This window comes from Loxodonta africana, chromosome 14, assembly GCF_030014295.1.
Source record: "Loxodonta africana isolate mLoxAfr1 chromosome 14, mLoxAfr1.hap2, whole genome shotgun sequence".
Taxonomy (NCBI): Eukaryota; Metazoa; Chordata; class Mammalia; order Proboscidea; family Elephantidae; genus Loxodonta; species Loxodonta africana.
The window spans coordinates 73250135-73275635 of record NC_087355.1 but is presented as its reverse complement, the minus strand read 5'-3'; the positions used below and the strand labels follow the sequence as shown (position 1 = coordinate 73275635).

The 25501-nt window shown below is 44.4% G+C and overlaps 1 protein-coding gene across 2 annotated transcripts in view; it reads left to right on the top strand.

The window, feature by feature from the left end:
• The first annotated feature begins 301 nt into the window (after positions 1 to 301).
• The window catches only part of FBXO32 (F-box protein 32), a 36990-nt gene continuing 11790 nt past the window's right edge, over positions 302 to 25501 (top strand). The window contains exons 1-5 of one of the 2 annotated variants that reach the window (XM_003408176.4): positions 302 to 664; positions 8058 to 8170; positions 9040 to 9089; positions 10454 to 10546; positions 25049 to 25142. In XM_003408176.4, coding sequence (XP_003408224.1) covers positions 549 to 664; positions 8058 to 8170; positions 9040 to 9089; positions 10454 to 10546; positions 25049 to 25142 — 466 coding nt within the window. In that variant the 5' untranslated portion in view covers positions 302 to 548. The remainder of the gene's footprint in view (positions 665 to 8057; positions 8171 to 9039; positions 9090 to 10453; positions 10547 to 25048; positions 25143 to 25501) is intronic. The other variant, XM_064268052.1, reaches the window with a different exon arrangement.

Genomic DNA, 25501 nt, shown 5'->3' with positions numbered 1-25501 from the left:
CCAGCCCGAGGCCTGGCCGTGGTGCCGCGGCAGCTGCGCCCTGGGGCAGGGAGGACGCACGGAGGTGCCAGGGGCGCTGGGCAGTGGGAGACCGCCTGGCAGCGCGTCTTCAAGTTTCCACCGCGCGCGGTTGTGCAACGGCGAGGAGCGGCAGCCGCGGGTGGCTGGGAACACTCACCCCGAGCCCATAAACAAAGCCACGTGGCCCCGGGCCGGGGGGCCGGGCCAAGTGCAGGCGGCTCTTCCGGCAACAAAGAGCCCAGCCGGGGGCGCCCCATAAATAGTGCGGCCGCCGCAGCGACGCAGCACTCCAGAGAGCCGACTGCCCTGCGGCCCTCCGCCCCGCCCGCGCCCTCTGCAACCCCAGGGTACCCGGCTCTGCACCCCCAAACCGCAGGCCCCTGCGCCAGTTCCCTGCACGCATCCCCCTCGCCGGTCTTTAGCACTCGGAGCTCCCGCCCAGGGCAGCGTGTCTCCGAGGCCGCCAGGCCGGTCCCGTCCATCAGTCGATCCCGTCTGTACGTCCGTCGCGTCCGCTCGCGGGTGCCATGCCATTCCTCGGGCAGGACTGGCGGTCCCCCGGGCAGAGCTGGGTGAAGACAGCCGATGGCTGGAAGCGTTTCCTGGATGAAAAGACCGGCAGTTTCGTGAACGACCTCAGCAGGTGAGGGGACCCGCCACCAACTTCCAGCCCAGGTTGGGCTGAGGGCGCAGAGCAGCTGAATTGGGGGCGGGGGGGGGGGACAGAGAGGGCTGGAACAGGGGGGGAAGGGGGGCCCTGACTAGAGTTTGGGGTGAGTTGCTTGGATCGTTGCAGAGGTCGCCAGAGCACCGGAGACAGGGAGCTTGGTTTCTCTTATTGCTCAAGGTCAGCGTCCCCAAGTGGACACGACTCCTTACAGGGCCCTGACCGCTCTGAGAATTTGATGACAATCGCGGTTCTTGTTCCCAAGTGCTCAAACTTAAGTCCACAACTTTAACGATTTCTGAACCCAGATTAAGTCCCCTGCCTTAGAGATACCGGAATCGTCGCGCAGTCTGCATGTGTGGCTGCGCGGGTGAGTGGGCTGCGCGCCTTTCACTGTGGGGGTGGCTGGGCCCCGAGCGCCGGAGACGCAGTGGGCAGAACCCGGAGATGGGATACGACGTGGGCCCCTCCCGGAGTGTTGCCAGGCTCTTCCACGCACAGGCGACCACGGGGTGGGCAGGAGGGTGAATAACAGGGAAGCAGCGGCCAGGAGACGGGCCAGATGGTCCCTGGGGCAGCGGCTGAGCTGTGGCAACCACAAGGAGAGACGCAGAGATTCCGGGGGAGGGAAAGCATGGAGCCCACCTAGAGGACTGGATGAAACCACAAGCCCTCTGCTTGGAGGACGGAGCGTTTTCACCTGTTTCCTCAGTGGCCTTTGCGGTCTGCTTTCTTTCTCCGTATAGTGAATGTGCACCCATTTCCAGTGGTGCCTGTCAGCGGCAGAAAGTCCACCTACCTGGCTCCGGTGAGCCTCTGGCCTCAGGCCTCCCCTGAGCTCTGCCAGTCCTCAGAGCCCGGTGCTCAGCCTCGGAAGGTTAATAAAAACAAGTGCAGGCTAATAATATTCCGTGATTTGGCATCTCTTGGTCCCAGACCTCCCGAAGGTTGACTCTCAGATCTCCGCCATCTGGCCCGCGTAAAGAGGGAGGTGAAAGTGAGTCCAGCGAGGATAAGTCCTGCAGGGTCGCCCTTGGGTCCCCTTTCCCGCTGCAATTGGTTACAACTACTGGACTCTCCCACCCCCACCCCGTTTAAGTTGGCTTCAGTGGAAGGTCGCTATGAGTCGGAATCCACTCGACGGCAACAGGCTTGGCTTCAGTGGAAGGTTCTATAAATGGGCCAGGTTCCCAATTATTGAGATTTATCAGTGGTTGTTTGGATGAACGCTTGGCTCTGAATTTTAAGAAAATTATCAAGAAAATGTGATTATTTTGACAGCTTGACCTCCAGGGCTCCTTTTTAATGCGTCAAACTCCCTTTGTCTCACAGTAAAAAGAAGCAAATGATTTAATTTTGGGGTCTGTCAAGAGAGACAAGAGCAGATTGACCTTTATGTCAGAGATATTTTGAGGTAGTGCCATGGGAGTTTGGGGGAGCACTATAAAGCCCTGGTGGGGCAGTGGTTAAAAGTTCAGCTGCTAACCAAATTGAATCCACCAGCCACTCCTTGGAAACCCTGTGGGGAGGTTCTCCTCTGTCCTGTAAGGTTGCCATGAGTCAGAATCAACTCCACTAGCAACAGGTTATAAAGAAATTTACAGAAAATTAGATAATTTATTTACAGAAAGGGAAAAAAAAAAAGTCCAGTTGGTGTCACCAGGCTACATCATATCCTTTAAGGACTCAAGTTAGCAATTGTGCCTAAGTTATTCCCACTTAAATAAATGGGAAGGGGTAGAGTTAGAAGCTTCCCTCCTTCCACCTCTTTGCTAAGTAATTGGTGATCTAGTATTTCACTACTTTTGTTGTTGTTGATGGTGGTGGTTGGCAGTTGCCATCAAGTGAATTCCCATTCATTGTGACCCCATGTGTGCAGAGTAGAACTGCTCAAGGCCATGACCTTTCAGAAGCAGATCACCAAGCCTGTCTTCCTAGGTGTCTCTGAGTGGGCTCGAACTGCCAACCTTCTTGCTAGTACTGCAGCACTTAACCGTCTGTGCCACCCAGGGACTCTTTGGTGCTTTACTTCTGTATAACTCTTAAGGTTCTTTTAAAGAGGCGCGGCAGTGGTCTGCCAAGCTACGCCCCATTGGCTCACTCACATATAATTGTTGGGAGCTCCTCAGTGTGGAGAAGACTATTGGGTTCAGCAGGAGCTTCTGGTCAGTATGAATATTCAGAGTGTCCTGGCTCCAGGAGATAAGCTGGTATCACTCCCCTTTAGAAATAAACAGGATGCCTCTCTCCCAACACCATGGAAGACCTGAAGATAGTTTTCACTTACCTTAAAAGTTTGGACTAGGCCAGGATCAAGTAGCTTCACAGCCCTTTGTCCCCATCACAAACCTCCTTTTTACCCTCTCATTTCATGCTTTCTGGGCTAGAGCTGTCACATGCACTGCCATTACGGCCAGTGGTGACCAGTAGTGACCACCTGTGGTCATTTGATGAGCCAGAGTTTAGGGGTCATTGGGTAGCCTCCTAGCAAAGCAGCTGGCTATTTGCAGTTTTTTGTTTTTGTTTTTTTCAGCAATTGTAAATAATCCCTTCCCTACTTAGCATGAGAAGCCTGCCAACTTCTTAAAAGCACTTGGCCTTCCGAGGCCTGGGTTGGTAATCTCAAATATCCCCACTGTTTTCGGTCTGGATGACGTTCCCCTGTGATGTCAGGTTTGGGCTGACTGCCTGGCTGCACAGGTGATGCTGAATACCTCTCTTGTTGTGTGAAGACAAAAGGCAGACCTTAAAAAAAAAAAAAAAGGAAGAGGTGTCCTGTGAAAAAGAGAGCTACAGAGGCACGGTATATTTCTCTAGTTCCACGTATAACTCTGTGAGCTGCCCAAACCAGAGTCCAGGATGAAGGATGCTTTCGGTGGTTTTCGTTCTGGGGCTGTTGTTTACAGTTAAGCACAGCTTGTCTGCACAGCACACCTTTTCTAAACTCTGTGGTCATTCTCTCGGTGGGCCAGGGCCCTGTCCTCCTTTGACAGCAGAATGTTACATCTCATCCCAGCTAAGTGCCCAGAACTGAGATAATGGGAGGATTTCAGATAAACTTAAAGCAGGGCTCCTTCTCTCAAAAAGTTAAAACTACATAAAATATAGGGGGATTTTTTTTTTTTAACCAGTTGTTATGGAGTCAACCCCAACTCATGGTAGCCCCATGTATGTCCGAGTAGAACCGTGCTCCGTGGGTTTTATAATGGCTGATTTTTTCAGTAGATCACCAGGCCTTTCCTCTGAGGAGTCTCTGGGTGGACTCGAACCTCCCTCCACCCTTTCGGTTAGCAGCCAAATGCATTAACTGTTTGTACACCGAGGGACTCCAAAAGGGGAATAAGTGTTCAATTTAATGGAGCAGATGAAAAATTCAAGAGAAAGAGCTCAGCATGGGGGCAGGCGGTCCAAGAATGCCTCAAGGAAGTGGTGGGTGAGTCCCCTCCCCAGCTCTCCTCACACACTCTCAGCTCCACTCCCCCCCCCCCACCCCCAGGATGAGTAATTTAAGACATCCAAGCCTCAGCCACTCTTCTCCAAGCCTACTTCTGACTCGATGCTGATTTACTGTATAGCCGAGGCTGAACCAGGAAGCAGGAAGTTTACCTTGGTGCCCTGGATGAGTTGTTGTTGTTGTTACGTGCCATTGGGTCATTTCTGACTCACAGCAATCCTATAGGACAGAGAAGAACTGCTCCCACAGGGTTTCCAAGGTGCAGCTGATGGATTCGAACTGCCAGCCTTTTGGTTAGCAGCCAAGTTCTTAACCATTGCGCCACCAGGGCTCCCTCTGGATGAGTAATGCATATTAAATACAAATAACAGCTAAGGTTTTACTGAGTGCTTGCTCTGTGCAAGGCACTGTTCTAAGAGCTTTATTCACTAGGTTGTTTGTATTGCCAGAGCAGTCCCGGGACTAGCCATGTGAGTTTGGCAATCTGGGTAAGTACTGGAGCAAATCAGCACACAAATCTCACTGGCTTTAATTGAGGTTGTATAAGGAGCCCTGATGGTGCAACCGTTAAACACTTGCCTGCTAACTGAAAGGTTGGTGGCTTATACCTACGCAGCAACTCTGCAGGAAAAAGACCTGTCGATCTGCTCCCGTGAAGATTAAAGCCTAGAAAACCCTATGGGGCAATTCTACTCTGTCACGTGGGGTCACTATGAGTCAAAATCGACTTGAGGACACCTAACAACAACCACAACTAAGCCCTTTGGGGCAGGCCACAGCTTTCTTAAATGACCTATTATTATTGCAAATGAAATGACAAAATAGGACTTTTTTTTTTTTCCTTCCTTTATCTCTGTTGCCAAAGTCTTATTTTGAAATCTTTCCACCTTTCCTAAAATTGTTTTCAAGTAGCTTGGTATATGTGTGATGGTCTTGTAAGCTGGGGGGAGGTCTTTTTCTTATTCCAGGCCTGTGCCTATAAAAACCAGGATTACTAAGAACTGACTACAACATAGCAACTTGCTGGTTATTGCTGAATTAAGAACCTCTTTAAGATGGTTATGCTTGCTTCTTATTTAAAAAAATAAAATAAATGCCGCAGTTTCTAAATGGCAGTGGCTTTTCTTGTTAAAATTTTCAGTTGTAATTTTCCATGGGCTTTGCATTTCCTTGAAATGGACATAATTGAACCCTCAAAAGAGCCTCTAACTGAATATATTAGTGCTTGAAAGAAAACATAACCAGCAACACAAATAGCCTTTCCTTCCAGGTCCTTCCGTTGGAGTCCAAAACCTAACACCAAGCTAACAGTACAGGGTTGCTCTTTGGTGAAAAGTTTTCTCTTCTGCAGTGGGAGAGCATCATCAATTATGTAAAGTTATTCTTAAACTAGCTTTTGAAATGAGTCACTTGGGCTTAAAGCAGGTTATTGTTCATTTCTGAGAGGAAACCAAGCACTGAGATTCCTTGGAGGAATGTTTTCAATTAGGAAAGAATAAGATGAAATATAAATGTTTAAAACATCTAAGGAATGGTCACAGTCTATAGTGCAGACTTCTAAAATTTTCTGCTGAACCTTAAATGTGGACTTGAGAATAAGACAGCTTATTTTTATGATTCTCTATATGTGGAATATATACTGTAGGTTTTTGTTTGCTGTGTGCACGTGTTGTTTCTTTTAAAATAAATCTTGGTGTGGCATTTTTACATGCAAGATGTCCTAGCTTTGCTTTCTGAAGCTGTTCTTGGCTTTGGTACATCATGGTCCAGTCAAGTGACCTTCCATCTTTTTCCCTTTTCCTCAACTTGGACTAAAATTTCTGAAGTTAGCCTCTGGGACTAAGAGTTCTGTTCTCCTTTGTCCTGCCCTTATTTCCCTGTTGACCTTGGAGCAGACAACGGACTGGTCAGTAATTCTGTACCATATAGTCATGCGAGTAGACAAACACACACTCATGAGTTACACAAATCCTGACCCCAAACATTCACCCCTGGCTTGCTTAAGAAAGTGCCGCTAAGAAAAGGACGTTCTGCGGTAATCCATCTGAAACCTAAAAATATCCTCCGTTTCCCAAATGAAAAAGAGAGGGCCACAGATATTAGGAAACACAATAAATGGTATCAAGCATGGCCTTTGGAAGGAAGATTAACTAAGGACTGATTATCCATCAAGCTTATCCCGCTGGGTGGAGAAAAGCAACACTGAGTATATTATTGGTGATATCATGTGTAAGCATTTTAGCAAGATACATATTGTACTAATTGACATGGTACTTGAAAGAGTGTAGTAAATAAGGATACTGAAAATTGTTTCAAACTCTCTTTTCTCTTATTCCATTTACACAATGCCAGTGGAGATGTGCAGGTATGTGTCATTTTACCCAACAGATGTATGGCCAAAAAAAGTATACATAAAATCACATTAAATTCAGCAGGGGAACACAGAAAATTAAAGGACTCTAATATACTGTTCTTTTGGTATTTTTTAATATACTGGTGTAGAACAACGTTAACAACAACAAAAACCCTAATATTTGTTTTACTAATTGGCATTCTAAACCCTGCCTTGAATGTACATATCCCATGGGGCTGGGGAAGCAGGGCATCTGTCTTCTCATTATAGCTCAGTATTTCTCCCGGATCCCTTCTGTGGAAGCTCTTCAGATGTGTACCTGGAAGTTACATCAGCTAGTAGAATAGAGCTCAGTCAAAACCAAAAAACCAAACCCGTTGCTGTGGAGTTTATTCCAACTCATAGCAACCCTATAGGACAGAGTAGAATTGCCCCATATGGTTTCCAAGGAGCACCTGGTAGATTCAAACTGCCAACCTTTTAGTTAGCAACCGTAGCTCTTAACCACTATGCCACCAGGGTTTCCAGAGCTCAGTCAGCAACCCCTCAAATAATAGCTCAGCTGATGAAGGGAAATATACACCTAACCCGAGTTGAACCTGCCCGCCCTTCAATGACCTGTGAACGGGATGATTACATTCTATGTCTTATAAGTTCATGAATTATGAATTTAGCTTGCTCCAGTAAGGACCGAAGTCCTCACCTCCCAGCATGGTACCTAGTGTTAGTCAAGGAACAACATGAAACCAAAACTGGCACTACACACTAACCGTCTCCTAGAAATGGAGTTCACAAGTCAGATTTTTGTAAATGTTACCATGTTTTAAAGACATGACAGGAACATGTTAGTTAAAAAGCAGCTTGGGTCTACTTTAAATGGGTGCATTGTATAGCATGTGAATTATATCTCAGTAAAGCTATTACAAGAAAAAGGAGGAAAAAAAAGCTCGAGGTAGAGCAAAAAGCATCACTGTGTATAACAGTGATACCACTAATCACTCCTCTTCCTTCATCATTTTTGCTTAAAGTGACATTGTAGTACGCTGCCTTCCTCCTAGTTAACGAGTATGGTGCTGGGTGCGGAATACAATGGCAGGCACTGTTGGGGAATTCAAAAGAAGTAGGAGCCCCTATCCCTGCCTTCCACACAGATGTGACAATCCTTCATCCTAAAAGAGAAAAGTGTGTGCATGTATAGACTTCTTCTGAGTGATTATTTTATTGTTTGATTTTGTTTGAGAAGTGTGTGTGTTTGTGTGTTTTATAACCCAGTGAGTTATTTATAGAAGCCCTCCCTGCCTTGCCCTCAAATGGATTCCGACTCATAGACACCTTACAGGACAAAGGACAAAGGCCCCATAGGGTTTCCAAGGCTGTAATCTTTATGGAAGTAGATGCCACATCTTTCTTCCACGGAGCAGCCGGTGGGTTCGAACCTCTGACCTTTCAGTTAGCAACCAAGCACTTAACCACTGTGCCACCAGGGCTCCTTATTTCTAGAAACAGCTCATATTAAAGTATAGCTGTTCTACTCATCATCTCTTCTCTTCTGTTATTCATAGTTACCGCAACAAGGAGGTATACAATAAGGAGAATCTTTTCAACAGCCTGAACTATGATGTTGCAGCCAAGAAGAGAAAGAAAGACATACTGAACAGCAAAACCAAAACTCAGTGTAAGCCCTTTGTTTTGAATTTAAGAAAGCTGTTTGAAGATGGTTATGATTGGTTCTTGTGGGGGAAAAAAAAATCACACCTCGCATGTTAAACATCTGCCTTGATGTTTACGGTGTCACTGACAGAGGTTACTGGGATCTTTGCACTCAGAAACCTGGCTATGCATTTTACAAGGGAGATTTATGTGTTCTTTATAGTCTTGTTTATAAGTCATTCACTACCTGTTGGTTTTTTTGTTTTTGTTTTTTTCCCTGCTTGTCACTTGTATTTGACCTAGGTGATTTGGCTCTTTTACAGTGATATGGTTAGCTGAATCATTTCCACCATATGCTTTTATTTTGAACTGTGTTTTGAGGCTTTGACAAAAGATTTTGTTTCTAACCTTTCCTCGTATAAATACGGTTAACATTTTTAGATGCTGTGTGTAAGTATTAACAGAGAGGATAGAGTTCTATTAATAAGCGTGAATTACAGAGCTTTCGTTTCATCTATCTGCACTACGTGGTCTCTTCATGTTATCTGTTTTATTTCTACTTTTTATGGCCTTGTATGAGTTTTAGGTTCAGCATTTAAAGCAAGCTGTAATTTTTTTTTTTTTTTTTTAGACTTTTTTAATTCAAAGCATTGATATACTAAATCTGGCTATGAAAGATTTGGAGTGCTTCAGATAAAATCAATTATAGCTCCAGTATTTATACACTGCAGAAGTTAGGTATTTGCATCACCTTAGATTTTCAGTAGAGTCTTTGCATTTTTCGTCAAAACTTAAAACTTTGGAATAAATGGAAAAAAAAATATTTAAAACCTTGGGCATGTTGCAATTTTAAAGCTTTGTGTTTTGTTTTGTTTTGTTTCCTGGTTTGTACAGATTTCCACCAAGAAAAATGGATCTATGTTCACAAAGGAAGTACGAAAGAGGTAAGCATCCACCCATTCGTTAAACAGTCATGCTTAGCTGATGCCCCCCCATGGTGAGGTAGGGGGAACATTGAGCAACAATATTACTTCAAATCATGTGCCTATGACTGTCTTCTTGGGTGTGGGTGGTGGTGGCTAGCAGCCCACTACCTAGCCAGCTATCAGAATTTGGGGAGAGACAGAGAGAAGCAAAAGTCATTAGGTGGACTGTCTAATCATTCAGTGAGATAATGTATACAGAGAGCTTTATAAAGGTTAATGGGCTATCTTCAAATGTATTCTTGTCAAGCCTCGGGACCTTGCCTCCCTTTTGTCTAAAGTCATCTCAGACTTCAACTCAGTTAAGTCTTAACCCTGGGAGGGCTACTCTCTAAATATAGCAGGTTTCAGTCGTCTGCTCAGTGTGAGGCACTGAAGTAGACGTAGGAGACAAGACAGTATAATAACTACATTCGTATGGCACTTTATAAAACTCTTGTAACCCTTCATTTTCTCTTGGCACAAGCATTTCCTCAGATAACTATGACACAAGGGAGTCGGATAGAATAATAGAGTTTCTATCCCTGTCAGGGACTTTGGGGAGCATGTAGTTCCCTCAGTGATTTGAGACCCAGAGAAGGTCAATGGTACCCCCGAGATCACCCAGAGAGAGCAGAGCTGGCACTGTGAGTCAGGCCTCTATTCTCCCAATTCCCTGTGCATTCATAGAGGAAAGGTCAAAATTTCTTTTGCATCCTCATGAAGCCTCAGGAGTATGATCATCACGGTAAGTAAAGCAGTAGAGATGCAATGCAGGGTGGTAGGCACAGAGTCCACGCAGGTGCATCTCATTCTCCCGGGAGTGTGTTACAATCACCAGCCATCTTTAGACCACACATCATAAATGCAACTCCCAACCCTGCCTTGATAAGCAACTACTTATGATTTTTCCAGACGAGCGTACAGAAAGCAGGGCCCCAGATGGTACAAGTCATGAAAAGGGGGTGTTTAATATGTGAGTCACGGCCTAAAGCTGCCAGTCTGGACTACCCACTCCCAGAAAGAGCATACACTGGGGGACGCACATGGCCGTAGGCCAGCTAAGACGGGCATCAAGCTTGTTCAGTAGAGTTTAGGTACAACGTTTAAGCGCTCAGCTGCTAACCAAAAGGTTGGTGGTTCGAACCCACCCAGTGGCTCTGCGGGAGAAAGACCTGGCAATCTGCTCCAGTAAAGATTACAGCCTAGAAAACCCAATGGGGCAGTTCTACTCTGTCACATGAGGTTGCTGTGAGTCGAAAATTAACTCGACACGCCTAACAACAACAGTTTGTTACGGAGAATGAGCCCTGCACTCTGGAGTGACCCTCTGTTTTCATGTTCAGCGCCATGGATATTGTACTTTGGGGGAAGCTTTCAATAGACTGGATTTCTCAACTGCTATCCTGGATTCCAGAAGGTTTAACTACGTAGTTCGGGTAAGTCTCAAGAATCCAAAGGCTGATCCAATTCTCAATTTGAATTGTCTCTTTGGGTTGTCCTGGAGTAGCTTCCCCAAAATAACTTTTTAGGACCCTGAGAATTTTGAAGAAAGCAAAAAAAAAAAAAAAAGACTCCCCAACGCACACATTAATTCTTGTGTGAATCCTATAAGATGTCCCTGCAGCCGATAGGCAGCGACTGCCATGATACCTTTTTAGTCCTCCCCAGTGAAAATATCACTCTCTGCCCCTTTTGATAAGGAGCCCTGGTGGCACAATGGTTAAGCGCTCATCTGTTAACCAAAAGGTCGGAGGTTCAAATCCACTGGCCATTCCACAGGAGAAACATGTGGCAATCTGCCTCTGTAAAGATCACAGCCTTGGAAACCCTGTGGGGTAGTTCTGCCATGTCCCGTAGGGCCACTATGAGCCAGAATAGACTCAACAGCAACAGGGTTTTTTTTGTTGTTTTTTTTTTTTGGAGCCAGCTCCATGCATAAATGGGAACATGTTGCAGGCAACACAGGCTGTGGCAATAACGTTAGCAAGAGAGAATTCGCAGTCAGCAAGCCATAAAGCACTTTGGCTTGTTTTACAAACTTTTTGTACCTCAGATTGCTCTCACTGTCCCCCCACGCCCTTGTCCTGCTTCAGCTGACTCTGGGTTGACCTGAAGGCATTCTTGGTTTAGGCCACAAAACTGTATGAGGTCAAAGCACCTCAGTCCCCCCCTTCCACCTCACCCCCATGTAATAGCAATACCAGTCCCATGTTTACCTAAAACTTGAACTACCTCTTTGCATCAGCTGCTTTCCATTTTAAACCTTATTTTGAAAAAAAAAAAAAAAAGATTTTAAAGCATTTTAAATGAGTTTTAGCAAAATATTACTGATGAAGGTAGGAAAGCCAATCATTTTAAGCATGACTTTCAAGCCAGTGATTTTTTTATATTAGTTTATTGTTGTTTTTTTCCCCTAAGCGGCCTTGGGCATTTCAGTGGTTCAGCCTAGGAGGTAGCAGCTGTTTGGGTTGTGGGTTCTGAAGTCGGAGGGGATTTTCCCCTGTAGGGATTGGGTTGGTTGGGTTTTTATTTTCTTTTTCCTGGGTTGTTGTGCTTCTGAGCATGGTGCCATCAAGTCAGATGATTCCAAAGACTGAACCATAGCCCAGAGAGATGACATTCAAACCCCCTTGAGGCCTGGAGGGCTCACCTGTCAGCTGGCAGATGCAGCCTGGCTATCTGAATTGACCTGGTAAAAACCCAGTCCTTCTTGTCAGTTAGAAGCTCAAGCCGAGCCCATGACCACATGGGCAGATCTGTTTGCTCTTCAGCTGAGCCCTTGTTCCAGTGAAAGGGATGAACATAAGAGACCTTCTTGGGCAAAGTGTTCATGTGATTCAGTATAACTACCACTTCAGGGAGCCCTGGTAGCACAACAGTTAAGCACTTGGCTATTAACTGAAAGGCTAGCAGTTCAAACCCACCCAGTGGCTCCATGGGAAAGACCTGCTGATCTGCTTTGGTAAAGATTAAAAAACCAAGAAAACCCTATGAGGAAGTTCTGCTGTCACGTGGGGCCACTATGAGTTGGAATCGACTTGATAGAACCCAACAACCACCGCTTCAGGAAGTTCACCAACACCCACAATTTAGTCCAGGCTGGTTTGGATTTGGAAACCTCTGTGGCTAAGAATATAGATAGTTTCCACGTTCTACTTGCTAGAGGAAGATGGCTAGATCTGTTGTCTTTCTCAAAAACTGACCATCAAAATGGTCCATGGCTACATGGTTCTCCTTTCTACCTAGTTTTCCTTTCACAAGAAATAGAATAATGCAAATGATAAGGGTCATAATAACTAAAAGCGATTTCAGGCACTGACTGTGCATTATCTCATTTTACCCTTTCAGTAATTCTGTGAAGTGCAGGTACTTTTATTATCTCCATTTAAAGAGATGGAGGCGCCGTAAGGTAAAACGACTTGTCCAAGGTTACAAAGCTACATAAGTGAAGAATTCCAGATTTGAAATTAGGAGAGCCTCAGAGTTCACACTTTTGTCTGCTACAAGAAGTTCTATGTAAGCAGAAGATTTAAAGTAAAATGGCCTGAACTCAGATGTCAGCTCCACTGCTTTCAAGCAGTTTCAGCCTCTCTAAAACTCAGTTTCCCACTCTGCAACAGACTTATAATAAGCTCAACTTTGTAGGTAGCTATGAAGCAGCAATATATGTGGAAGTACTCTGCAAACTAGGATCTACGATGCAAAAGTAGCTACTAATGTTTATTATTACCCATCTATCACAATTATTGGAGCCCTGGTGGCATAGTGGTTAAGAGCTCAGCTGCCGACCAAAAGGTCAGCAGTTCGAATCCACCAGCTGCTCCTTGAAAACCCTATATGGGGCAGCTATACTCTGTCCTATAGGGTCACTATGAGGCAGAACCAACTCAATGGCACTTAACAACAACAACATCATAATTATTGCAGGAGAAAGATGTGGCAGTCTACTCCTGTAACGATTACAACCTTGGAAACTCTATGGGGTCTTTCTACTCTGTCCTACAGGGTCGCTATGTGTCAGAATCAACTCCATGGCACACAACAACAACATAATTATTGCTGATTCCCCCCAAATGATGTGCCTTTTCGACTTAATTGATAAAGTAAATGTTTTACTATTTAAAAAAATAATAATTAACCAGGGAATCTTACACTTTTACAATTAGATACTATCAGACACAGGTTCTCTGGGGTGAGCCTCAGTCAAGTGCATCATGGGTGCTTTCCCTTCAATAATCTTAAAATTAGAGAAACTACCAAATGCTTTCAAAGTTGTTAGGTCCAGAAAGAGTGGAAGAATATTCCTATTTTGGAAAGAACAACCTTTTTTCTCTTTTACTCTCAGAGCCCTCTGTAATTTGAGAAATAATATGTTATTTTTACAAAGACCTTAAACATTTTAATGACAGGCACCGTGTTTTGAGGTTTTTCTTCTAAGGAACTCAATACACGTTTACTCTGTGCTTCTTATCCTTAAAGCAACTCTGCAAAGTCGCTTGCCAGTATGTTATCCCCATCTCACTACACTGACCTAATGGTCTTTTAAGCCTACAATGATTCCTTGGTTCCAGTAAGGAAACATTTAAAAAAAATTTTTTTTTCATCTTTTTAAAGCCGAAGTACATTTTTCAAAACTGTGTTGTATTCATGCTGGCTGTCATCTTCAAAAAAAGAGACATGCAGAGGTGAGGTTGAGCCCGCTATCTCAAAATGTTATCATTCTTATTAGTCAGCATGAAAATTTTCTTGAATTTTTTTGGAATCAGAAAATTTTTTAATACGAATTGGAAAGGTTTTTATACCACATTTGTACTTTCTTTGCCTTCAGGCTACATTCATTGCCCCTGCCCTCTCTCCTACATGACCCCCCCCCATTGGCTTAAGTTTTAAAGATGACTTCAAATCTTTAAAAGCAGCAACTTACCCATTTGTGGAAGGCCATTAAAAAAAAAAAAAAAAAAAGATTTACCCTATGCCTCAAGACCAACACATTTTGGAAACTCCCCTGGGATAATCGTCCCTAGATGAAGCATGTTTGTGAGAATGAAAAAAGGTGATGGTGGAGGCAGGGCTTAATCCTGGCCCTTTGACTCCTGGTCCAGTGGTCTCTCCCTCCATTACTTTGCCTGGATGACAAAATGCAGAGTGAAGCCTGCCGTCTTTCATCATCATGGAAATGCTTGTGTGCACACACATCCCTCCTCAAAGGAGCAGGCCATAACACCAGGATGACCTTTGACCTTGTCACTCCCAGCATGCTCTGAGATGAGAATGAGGCCATCTATATGGTAGCCATGTCCCTGGGTGGCACAAATGATTTGCTCTCAGCTGTTAACCTAAACGCTGACTGTTTGAACCCACCCAGTGATGCTACAGAAAAAAGGCCTGGCAATCTGCTTCCATAAAGATTATAGCAAAAAAAAAAAAAAAACCCTATGGAGCAGTTCTACTCTGCAATACATGGGGTTGCCATGAGTCGGAGCGGACTTGATGGCAACTAATACCAACAACAACATATGGTAGTTGTAGCTGCCACCACCAGGTCAAGAAAGGTCATGGAGAACCTTGAGGACTGGTTTCCTGGCTGGAGTAAACCGATCCATACGTGCTAGTGGCCCATGAAGGACAGGCAAACACCCGCAGCCCTACTCCCTCTGTCCCTCTGCAGCAAAGATGAGTGTTGTTGTTGTTTTATGCTGTCAAACCACAACCTAAATCAAGGCACACTCTTATTTTTTCCTGCATTACTACACTCATCCATTTGAATGTTTCCAGCAAGTTCCTGCATTTCTACCACCCCTGAAAGCATTTTTCAAAAACATGTTTTAGTTTAAGTTGACTGGTGGTTTGGCAAACGAAGGGCTGAAATACGGCACCGTGAGTCAAATTTAAACCCTATGCCTTAAATGAAGGGCGTGCTGTTGCCAAGCCCCTGGTGGATCGTGGCATGCGGGAGCAGTCTGGCCCCTTCTCACAAGTTCTGCCGCAAGGACCTTGGATGAATTTGGCATTGCACACGCTCAGTGGCCTTCCTCTGACAGAGGGCGGCCTCTGCCACCTGGGTCTTAAAATTAGTGGTATCTTTTCCCACTGGGACAGAGAAGCTGGAACAGAGAGAAGGAGGCCAACCACAGCAGCAGCAAAAGAATCGAAAGACCAGAGCTGTGAGCCCATTTGAAACTGACTTGCACAAATGATTGCGAGTTGTGAGAATCAACTGCAGAGTATTAACATTGAGGCCCAGGGCAGGTCCTTCGCTGGATGTTGACTAGACTGCTAATTATTTGAAAGGAGAAAGTCTAGGTCTCTCAGAATTCTCAGTCATAATAAGCATTCAGGCAAGCAGGGTGAATGTTGGGTGCCCGCAAGAGTAGAGGGGATACTCGCAGATCTGGGGGCAAGACCACCGAAGTGGGGGACACACATGGGAGTGTCCAGTCATATTGGATTAGAGTCCACCCTACTCCAGTATGACATCATGTTAACTTAATAACTACATCTGCAAAGACACTACTTTCAAATAAGGTCACCTTCACTGATACCAGGAGCTAGGACTTGAACATATCTTTTTGGGGGGCATAGATCAACTCATAACAGGTACTGTCTAGGGGAATGGATGAGGACGCATTAGAGATAGCTTCCTGGAAGAGGATTCTCCTTCTCTGAAGGGTAGCTAGGATTTGGCTTGGTGGAGAGGCAGATGGAAAGCTTGTCAAGGACAAATGGCATGAGCAGAAGCTTGGAGATGGGAAAGGAGGGGGTGGAGCGGATTGATGGTGAGCCAGGGGCTGAGGGTGATAGCAGCCTCCTGGCATCATAGGGTAGAGGTGGGGAGTGCTGGGATAGAGGGGGAGCCCCATTTGAGCAGAATCACTGAGCCCGACAGAGCTCAGATTGATGCATTAGGAAGTAGAACACCATTGTAAGTTCAAAAGTATCTGAGATGGATGGAAGACAGGGGGGCAAGTTTCTCTCGGCTGAGAATACAACTAATTGTGTAAACTTGGCCATCCTGAGGATTTTAACTCCCTGAGTTAGTGAGATGTTTCACTTGCAAATAATATTTACCCAATCTTGACATGCCTGAAGATTATTAATGTGGTTGAAAATTTTCCTTGTCCAACTTGTCAGTGTTCAAGCTCAAAGTCAGGACAAAGCTTTCCAGGTTTTTAATCTGTGTTATCCATTGAGTAAATAAGGATCTTGGAAGTACACGGCACTCGGCGCAGGCAAAGGCACTGCTAAATGTAACCGAGGGTTTTATTGCAAAACACATAGTCTTCCGATGGGCACCCAGCTTGGATATTGAACATGTGAAACATGGCAGGAGCTTCTGAAGCTGGGACCCCATGGGATGGTTTCCAATCAAATGAGTACCTCAGGCTGCAGAACCCACTGTCAGAGGAGATGGAGGAATTTAACAGTATTCTAGGTGAGATAGGGAGCCCTCGCAGTACAGTGGCCTTGGGCCTTGTGGTCAGCCTTGGAGTGGTTTTGCCTCATTAAACTAGCAGGCAGGGGAAGCTGCCTTTTGTTGGCTTCTGAAGCCCCAATCATTTAGTGTCCCTCTAGACCTCAGCTGCTTGACCTCCTGGCAAGTGTTTGCAATATGCTGGCACTGTAAATAATTTCAGGGGCCCTTTATGGTGCACTAGCCTGCTAACCAAAAGGTCAGCAACTCAAACCCACCAGCGGCTCTGCAGGAGAAAAGACCTAGCAATCTTCTCCCATAAATATTACTGAAAAAAAAAAAAATCCATTGCCATCAAGTCAATTCCAACTCATAGCAGCCCTATAGGGCAGAGTAGAACAGCCCCATAGGGTTTCCAAGGCTGTACTCTTTATGGAAGCAGACTGCCACATCTTTCTCCCTTGGAGCAGCTGGTGGGTTCAAACCACCAACCTATCATTAACAGCCAAGCACTTAACTACTGCATTAGCAGGGCACCTCCCCATAAAGATTATAGCCTAGGAAACCCTATGGAGTAGTTCTACTCTGTCCTATAGGGTCTCTTCAATTTGCAATCAACTCAACAGCATACAACAACAATAACATAAGTAATTTACTCCTAGGCCCAAGGACTGCTTGTAGGGCATCAGCCTGGGACTAAGCCCCATGTGAACACCAACAGTCCAAACAGTCCAGTCTACCACTGACGTTGGTTATGTCACTTGACCATTGTGAGCTCCCTCATCCATTGTAGTGTTGGCTGCCATCGAGTCAACCCCAACTCACTGCAACCCCATGCACACAAAGGAGCAAAACACTGCCCTGTCCTGCGCCATCCCCATGATCAGTTGTACATCACACTAATGTTATCCATAGGGCTTTCACTGACTGATTTTTGGGAGTAGATTACCAGGCCTTTACTCCTAGTCCCTCTCAGTCTGGAAGCTCTGCTGAAACCTGTTCAGCTTCATAGCAACACGCAAGCCTCCACTGATGGATGGTGGCCGCTTATGCAGTGCATTGGCCCTAAACTGAACCCAGGTCTCCCTCATGTAAGGCAAGAATTCTACTGCTGAACCACCACTGCCCCCATCCTCATCCCTAGCAGGAGGGAGTTTGGATAAACTGTTTCTAGCTATAACACTCTGAGATTCTCAAAGACAAATGTATTAAAAGCTAATATTTATTGAGTGACTACCATGTGCCAGGCTGGGGGTAGAGTAGGAACAAAACAAGCCCCATGCTGTCTCAGAGTTTATATGCTAATTAGACAATAAGCAAATAATAACCAAGACTTTTTCAGACATGTATAAACCCATATCCATCGAGTCGATTCCAACTTATAGCGACCCTGTAGGACAGAGTAGAACTGCCTCATAGGGTTTCCAAGGAGGGGCTGGTGGATTCAAACTGCTTACCTTTTTGGTTAGCAGCCAAGCTCTTAATAAAAAAACAAAACCCAAACCTGTTGCCGTCAAGTCAATTCCAACGCATAGCGACCCTATAGGACAGAGTAGAACTGCCCCATATAGGGTTTCCAAGGAGCACCTGATGGATTCAAACTGCTGACCTTTTGGTTAGCAGTCATAGCTCTTAACCACTACACCACCAGGGTTTCCAAGCTCTTAATAAGTGCCATGAAAAACAATGATGCCATAATAAGATAAAGATAGCAACTGGGCAGTATTCATATAGGGTGGTCAGGGAAGGCCTGCTGAGAAGGTGACATTTGATGTGAGACCAAAGGGACAAGATAGAGCTGACCACACGAAGATGTGGATCTCAGCAAGGACAAGAGCAAAGGCCAGGAGGTAGGAATGAGCTTGGCCTCTTTAAAGTCGGCCTGTGTGGCTGGAGGGGAATGAGTTTGAGAAGCGTTGTGCTTCCCAATATTGGAAAGGAGCAAGAATTAGATCAGGGAAGACCTTGTCGGTCATGGTAAGCAGTTTGGATTTTTTTTCTAAGTGTAAAGGAAAGCTATTGAGGGTTTTAAGTAGAGAAGTAGGAGTCGCTGGGTGAAGCAAATGGTTAAGTGCTTGACTACTGGCCGAAATGTTGGCGGTTTGAACCTACCTAGAGATGTCTCAGAAAACAGGCCTGGTGACCTGCTTCTGAAAGGTCACAGCCTTGAAAACCCTATGAGGCAAATCTACAGTGCACATGTGGGGTCACCATTAGTTGGAATCAACTTGGTGACAACTAACAACAAATAGAGAAGTGACGTGAACTGATATATTTTGTAAAATATGAATGCAAGGATGAACTAAAGGGAAGAGAAGTTCAGAAACTTACTTGCCGTGCAGGTAAAGGGAAATCTCTTTTCTGCCCATTCATCTTCCACCCATGACTGGAACCGTGGTTGATATTCTCTCCAAGATTTGCTACACAATATTGCTTGCAACCAAACTTTTCTCCTCCTCAAAATCTCCAAAAAGAGCATGAGCCAAAGCTGAAGGGCAGGATGTGGTTTCTGCATGCAGTGACCACCAGCCCTTCCCCCGGCCGTTCCTATTACAGCACACTGTAGTCACTGCAGATCCTGCCAGATACCCAGGCTGCCCCCACAGGACTATACCATAGAATTCAGGAGGAACATCCAGCCCTCCTCCTTCTCCTTCGTCCTTCTCCTGTTTCTCCTTAAACACCGCCACAGATGACTGGCACCTGAACTAAATTTTGCCCAGCAGAAAACAGCCGTTTCCTAACAAGACATTTTTCTCTGTTCTCCTTTTCTCTTGTGGCTAGGGGCAATGAATCCAATTGGCAAAGTCATCTTGGTAAGCAAATTGCTAGATACAATCCTGCTCCTGCAAGCACACAGCATTCTCTTGTAAGACAGAAATAAAATTAATAAATTCTGTCCTCTTCACTACAGGTTCCACACAGTACTGCTTCCTGGTTCTGGTCCTGTGGAGTTATAACCAAAAAAAGCAACCAAACCCATTGCAGTCAAGCTGATTTTGACTCATAGCAACCCTATAGGACAGAGAAGAACTGTCCCATAGGATTTCCAAGGAGCAACTGGTAGATTTGAGCTGCTGACCTTTTGGTTAGCAGCCAAGCTCTTAACCACTGCGCCACCTATATTGATGTGGAAAATAGATCTAAATGGTTTACCCAAAGCAATTGCTTCATACTGCACATGCTACTGGAAAACCTGGTGGCGTAGTGGTTAAGAGCTCAGCTACTAACCAAAAGGTCAGCAGTTCAAATTCACCAGGCGTTCCTTGAAAACTCTATGGGACACTTCTACTCTGTCCTATAGGGTTGCTATGAGTCGGAATTGACTTGATGGCAATGTTTTTTTTTCTTTTTAAAAAACATGCTACTAACATTTTCTGGGTACGATTTCTTCTATAATGTTAAAAGCTGATAACCGGTCACAACGTAATAGTCATATAAATATCTCCCAACTTTGCTTCCCCAGAGCTTAACAATATGTGGTCTTGCTATATTTTTTTAGAGCAAACTTAGACCTCATGGTAGATGCAGCTATACCAAGACATAGAATATATCATTAACTTTTCTCAAGAGATAGAGACCTATTAGTTGTCTCACAAACATAATAAAAATGACAAAAAGGAATATTAAAATTTGAAATCACTTAAGCGTTTGGTTGAGGATGTATAAAGTTGAAATACAGTGAGTCTAAAACGGAGCCCTGATGGCACAGTGCTTAAGTGCTTGGCTGTTAACTGAAAGGTCGGTGGTTCAAACCCACCAGCCAAACCATGGGAGAAAGACTTAGCAGTCTGCTTCCGTAAAGATTACAGCCTTGGAAACCCTACGGGACAGTTCTGCTCTGTGCTACAGTCACTAAAAGCCAGGAGTCAGAATTGGCTTGACAGCAATGGGTTTGGTTTTTTGGAGGGTGTGGAAAGGTCTTTAAACCAGCTCTTAATTCACCATTCCCTGCATGGCAATCATTTTACCTAACAGTGCTCTCTCTATTATAATAAAAGCTAATGGTAATAACTTACTGAGTATATTCTTTGTACCAGGCACTGTTACGAGTGCTTTACAAACACATTTAATATTTACACCAACTCTGAAGTAAGTGCTATTATGCATATTTTACAGATGGAAAACCTGAGGCAGACATTCTGGCCCTGGAGCCCTCTCACTTTTAAACTCTGTAATATAGGCCAGAGGTTGGCAAACTATGGCTCAAAGGCCAAATCTGGCCCTCAACCTGTTTTTGTAAATAAAGTTTTATTGTAACACACCCATGTTCATCTATTTATATATTGTCTGTGGTCGCTTTTGCACTACAAAGGCAAAGTTGAATAACTGTGACAGAGACTATATGGCCCACAAGGCCTAAAATGTTTACTATCTGGCCTTTTACAGAAAAAGTCTACCAACCCCTGATAAAAACCAAAACCAAACCCGTTGCTGTCAATTCAATTCCGACCCATAGCGACTCTATAGGACAGAGTAGAACTGCCCCATAGAGTTTCCAAGCAGCGCCTGGTGGATTCGAACTGCCTACCTTTTGGTTAACAGCCGTAGTAGCATTTAACCACTACGCCACCAGGGTTTCCCCAGCCCGATAGCAACTTTAAATTCTACTGAGAGATTGGGGATTGGGAGGGGAAGAAATAATGCCTTAAATTTTTTTTTTTTTTTTTTTAGTAATACTACCAGTTGCCATCGAGTCGATTCAGACTCATGCCAACCCCATGTGTGTCAGAGTAGAACTGCACTCCATAGGGTTGGCAGTGGTTGATTTTTTAGATCTCCAGGCCTTTCTATTTGGCATTTACAGTAGATTTTTACATATTTATGTCATTTAGCTCTCATCATAACCGTCTGAAGTAGGTAAAGGCTTTTTATTTCCGTTTTAGAGATGAAGAAGCTGGGATTATAAGAAGTTAAACATATACCATAGACTAGACGGTAAACTCCATGAGTCCATGGACTGGGTGTCTTTTTCACCACATCCCCATCTCCTACCACAAGCTAGGACACAGTGGACACTCAGTGATTATTGCTAACTAAATGACAGTTGTAAAGGTCACCCAGCTAGAGAACCCAGATCTCCTTCTATTCTAGGGTTGTTCCTCCTGACCCCACAGCTGCCTGGCAGTGAAAAAAGGGACTTTCCCTTGTGATAGAATTAAACATAGGAGAGTTCACATGTCATTCTACTATGGATTGACAAATTTTTGCTGTATATTCCTCTTCTCCTCCTTCTCCTCTTCCTTCTTCTTAGTCACAGAAGATCATCTCAGTTCAGACCAAAGGGCTTTTTTCGTCTCCTCAAATGCATGGTCATAGCCTTCAGAGTTTTCTTGTCCTTGTGATTGGTGCATTTTTAGACAAGATTAAAACAGACACCCTCATGTGGTGGTGGTCACATGGAATCTGGGTCTGGGATGGATTTCGTTCTGAGCCCTGCCCCACCCTCCTCCCAGTGCTTTGACCCACCTCCCACCCAATGGTGAGTCACAGGGCACAGCAGGCTGCCCTTCCAACCACTGCTTGAGGGTTTGTTTTCTTTTGTCTTGCTTTGTACTGGTCATGAGAGGCTCAGGGTATTAATAGACCCTCGGCTGAGCCTCTTGAATCTCACTATTGTTCAGGGAGATAGATGGACGGTTTAGCCAGTCCTATTTTGCCATTTCTCCCTCCTCTCTTGACTGTCATGTGCTGGCTGGTGGCAGAGCTGATCCAGACAGGCAGAGAGCATTCTGTGCAGTTACTACTCATGGACATGGTTGGCCTCTGCTGATGTTTTGACTTCTTGCCCGTCTTTGCTGGCACCGGGTTCGGCACCTGACTTCCAACCTTGGATCCCCAGTACTAACCTTAACAAGCCAGCCTCAGCCTTTTCTCCCCGCCTCCCAGTCAGGTGACCGTTTCTCTCCCTGCATGTATGGAAGATACACAAGCCAGGCAGAAACAGGGTTTTGTTTTCTTTTTCAAATGTAAAGTAAAATTATGTCCAAGTTTCTAGAGCCATTGAGGCTGAATGAACCCCTGAAACTATTGCCCTTAGATAAATCTTTAAACCTTAAACCAGAAATATCATTTACCAAACAATAGTTGAGCCTAAGTAGTTAAGTAGTAAACAGTAAAAAAAAAAAAAAAAATTTTTATTAAAAACAATAGTTTAGCTTAAGTAGTAAAGAATATCTGCCTTGAGCATTGTGCTCTTTTAAAGAACTACCTATATGGGATCAAACTGACAACAGCAACTCAAAAGGTTAGATGGGAAATTTTGGAGGGGGGCAATGAGTTTATGTTAACAGGGGAGGAGCAATTTGGAAAAGGAGGGTGCGAATTGTCGCACAACTTGAAGAATGTAATCTAAGTCACTGAACTGTACGTGTAGAAATTGTTCAATTGGTGTATGTTTTGCTGTGTATATTTTCAGTAATGATTTGAAAAAAATTGTGTCCAAGAAATTAAAAATCTATACGTGCCTTGACAGCCTCCTAAAGGACTCCTTGGGGACAGAATTTTTAAACATATGCCTCGGAAGCAGAGGTGCTCTGAATTGCTGAGGCTTTGATCCAAAAATTTCTGATCTCTTCTACAGTCCAATTTTAACCATTTCACTTTCCTGGTTCTCTCTCAGTCTTGGGGCCAGCACCCAGCACAATGTCATATTCAGTGTTTATTCTCCTTGAAGTGGAGATTGGGCTGGGGTTTGACTAGGAAAGGAAACTCCCTTGCAAAGCTTTGTAGGAGCAGAGATTCAAATTCTAATGCAAAGGAGGCAGGGTGTTGGTTTTCTATATATAGATTACTTTATAAACTACGGTTGTGGGGCTGGTAGGTTCTGATGAAATCAATCATATTTGCTTTATAGCAACCTCTTTTGTTTGATAACTCTTTGAAAGCATGAGGTGTGTCCATTTATTTTCCTGTGTTGAGGACTCTGCTGAGTCCATTTGCTGACGTGGGGTGGTTGGTAAGGTTTTAGTCTTCGGAGCCTTACTATGCTCATCTGTTAAGTGGGTTGAACTAAGTGATCTCTAAAACCTTTTCCAATCTAAAGTTTTACATTTCAACAACAGAATCTTTGATTTTTTTTTTTTTTTAATCTTACCACACCTGTAAAGAATTTTGCTGTAGAAAGGAAGAAAGTTTGGCCTAAGAAGGCACCAACTTAACTTATTGTCTTTATTTCTTTTCATTTGGGGATGGTGAAGAGTGGTAGGAATGAGATACACTCCTTCAACAAACAAGCCAACCTTTATTTAGCACCTAATTAGTTCAGGCTCTGTGCTAAGGATTTATGTGCATTCTTCATTTAAAACTTATAACAACTTCGGGGACTCTTAAGTATTATTGGTACAGATAAAGAAACTGGGGCACCAAGAAATGTAGTCACTTGCCCATAGCCACAGAGCTAATAAGTTTTCAAATCAAGACTTGAACTCAAGGATAAGAGCTACAAGAACCTGAGCTCTTAAAAAAAAAAAAAAAAATTTTTTTCTTTTGAGCTCTTAGCTGCTGTAATATCACTGCCTTTAAGTAGAAATATGTATGACAACAACAACCAAAAAAAAACAAACCCGTTGCCATCGAGTTGATATAGTGACCCTCAAGGACAGAATAGAACTGCCCCATAGGGTTTCCAAGGAGCGCCTGGCGGATTCGAACTGCTGACCTTTTGGTTAGCTGCTGAGCTCTTAAACCAGTACACACCAAGGTTTCCAGAAATATGTATATATACTATAAAACAAAATAAACCAGTTGCCATTGAGTTGACCGACTACAACTCATGGTGACCTCATGTACTTCATAGGCTTTTCAGTAGTTGACTTTTTGGAAGTAGGTCGCCAGGTCTTTCTTCCAAGGCACCTCTGGGTGGACTCAAACCTCCAACCTTTCCATTAGCAGCTGAGCGTGTAAACATTTGCACTACCCAGAGACTCCATGTATACCCTACTTCCCTGAATGTTCTCTCACTCCCTGTGATTGGCTTCTCTTTCCAGAAAGTTAAGCGCAACGAGAGATTCTAATTAATAGACATTTCTACTGAATATTGCATAAGCGGGTGTTATCTAGATCAGAATGGCCATTTCCTTGGGCAACACACATCACTGCGGCGCTTGAGGTGTTAGGTGACTTCAGAGCAGGCAGTGCCAGTGGGGAAAAGGTTCATGTGGGTGCAGAATTCCCGCTGGGGATGATTAGGCAGAAATCAGGTGTTTCACAGGTCATGAGAGGTTTTGTTACCTTAAAGTATGTCAGTTCCACTTGCCGCAGTAGGACAAGTAGAATGTTTGGCTTAAGCCAAAACTCTTTATATTTAAAAGCAAAAAAGCATTAAATGCTCAGCCTGATTCCTGGGTTTTGAATTATGCCCGTTTGTCTTTCACTCTGAACATCTGCTTCTCATTGCACCGGGGCCCCGCCTGTCACTTTATCGCCCCCCCCCCCAGCCTGTATCTACGTGTCATGTGACTCAAAAGTGAAGATTAGAAAAGTATCTCTGTATTCTAAGCCTGGCAACTTCTATTTTTATCCACAGCTGTTAGAACTGATAGCAAAGTCACAGCTCACATCCCTGAGTGGCATCGCCCAAAAGAACTTCATGAACATTTTGGAAAAAGTGGTACTGAAAGGTGAACTCTCTTGCACTCTCTCAGCTCTTTTTATCAGCATGGGGGTGGGGTGCGGATCTTCCAATGGAGCGCACATGGCATTCAATTTAAAGGAATATGAGTGGATGGAAAGGAATAATTCCGGATGCATTTCAGGGGTGCCAGATCCCAGTTCAGAAACGGGTGCAACTCATGCCCATAACACAGGGTGAAGCCATCACCCTCCTGCCCTTGCACTGGGGTCATCCAGCTGCACTGCTAGGAGCCTCTTGCGCTTCTCACTGGAGGTGCGTGCCCCGACCTTGGCTTCTGAGCCTCAGGATTCCAAATTCCTAGAAGATCAAGCTGTATAGAGGGCAGAATAGATTCATAAGCTATTT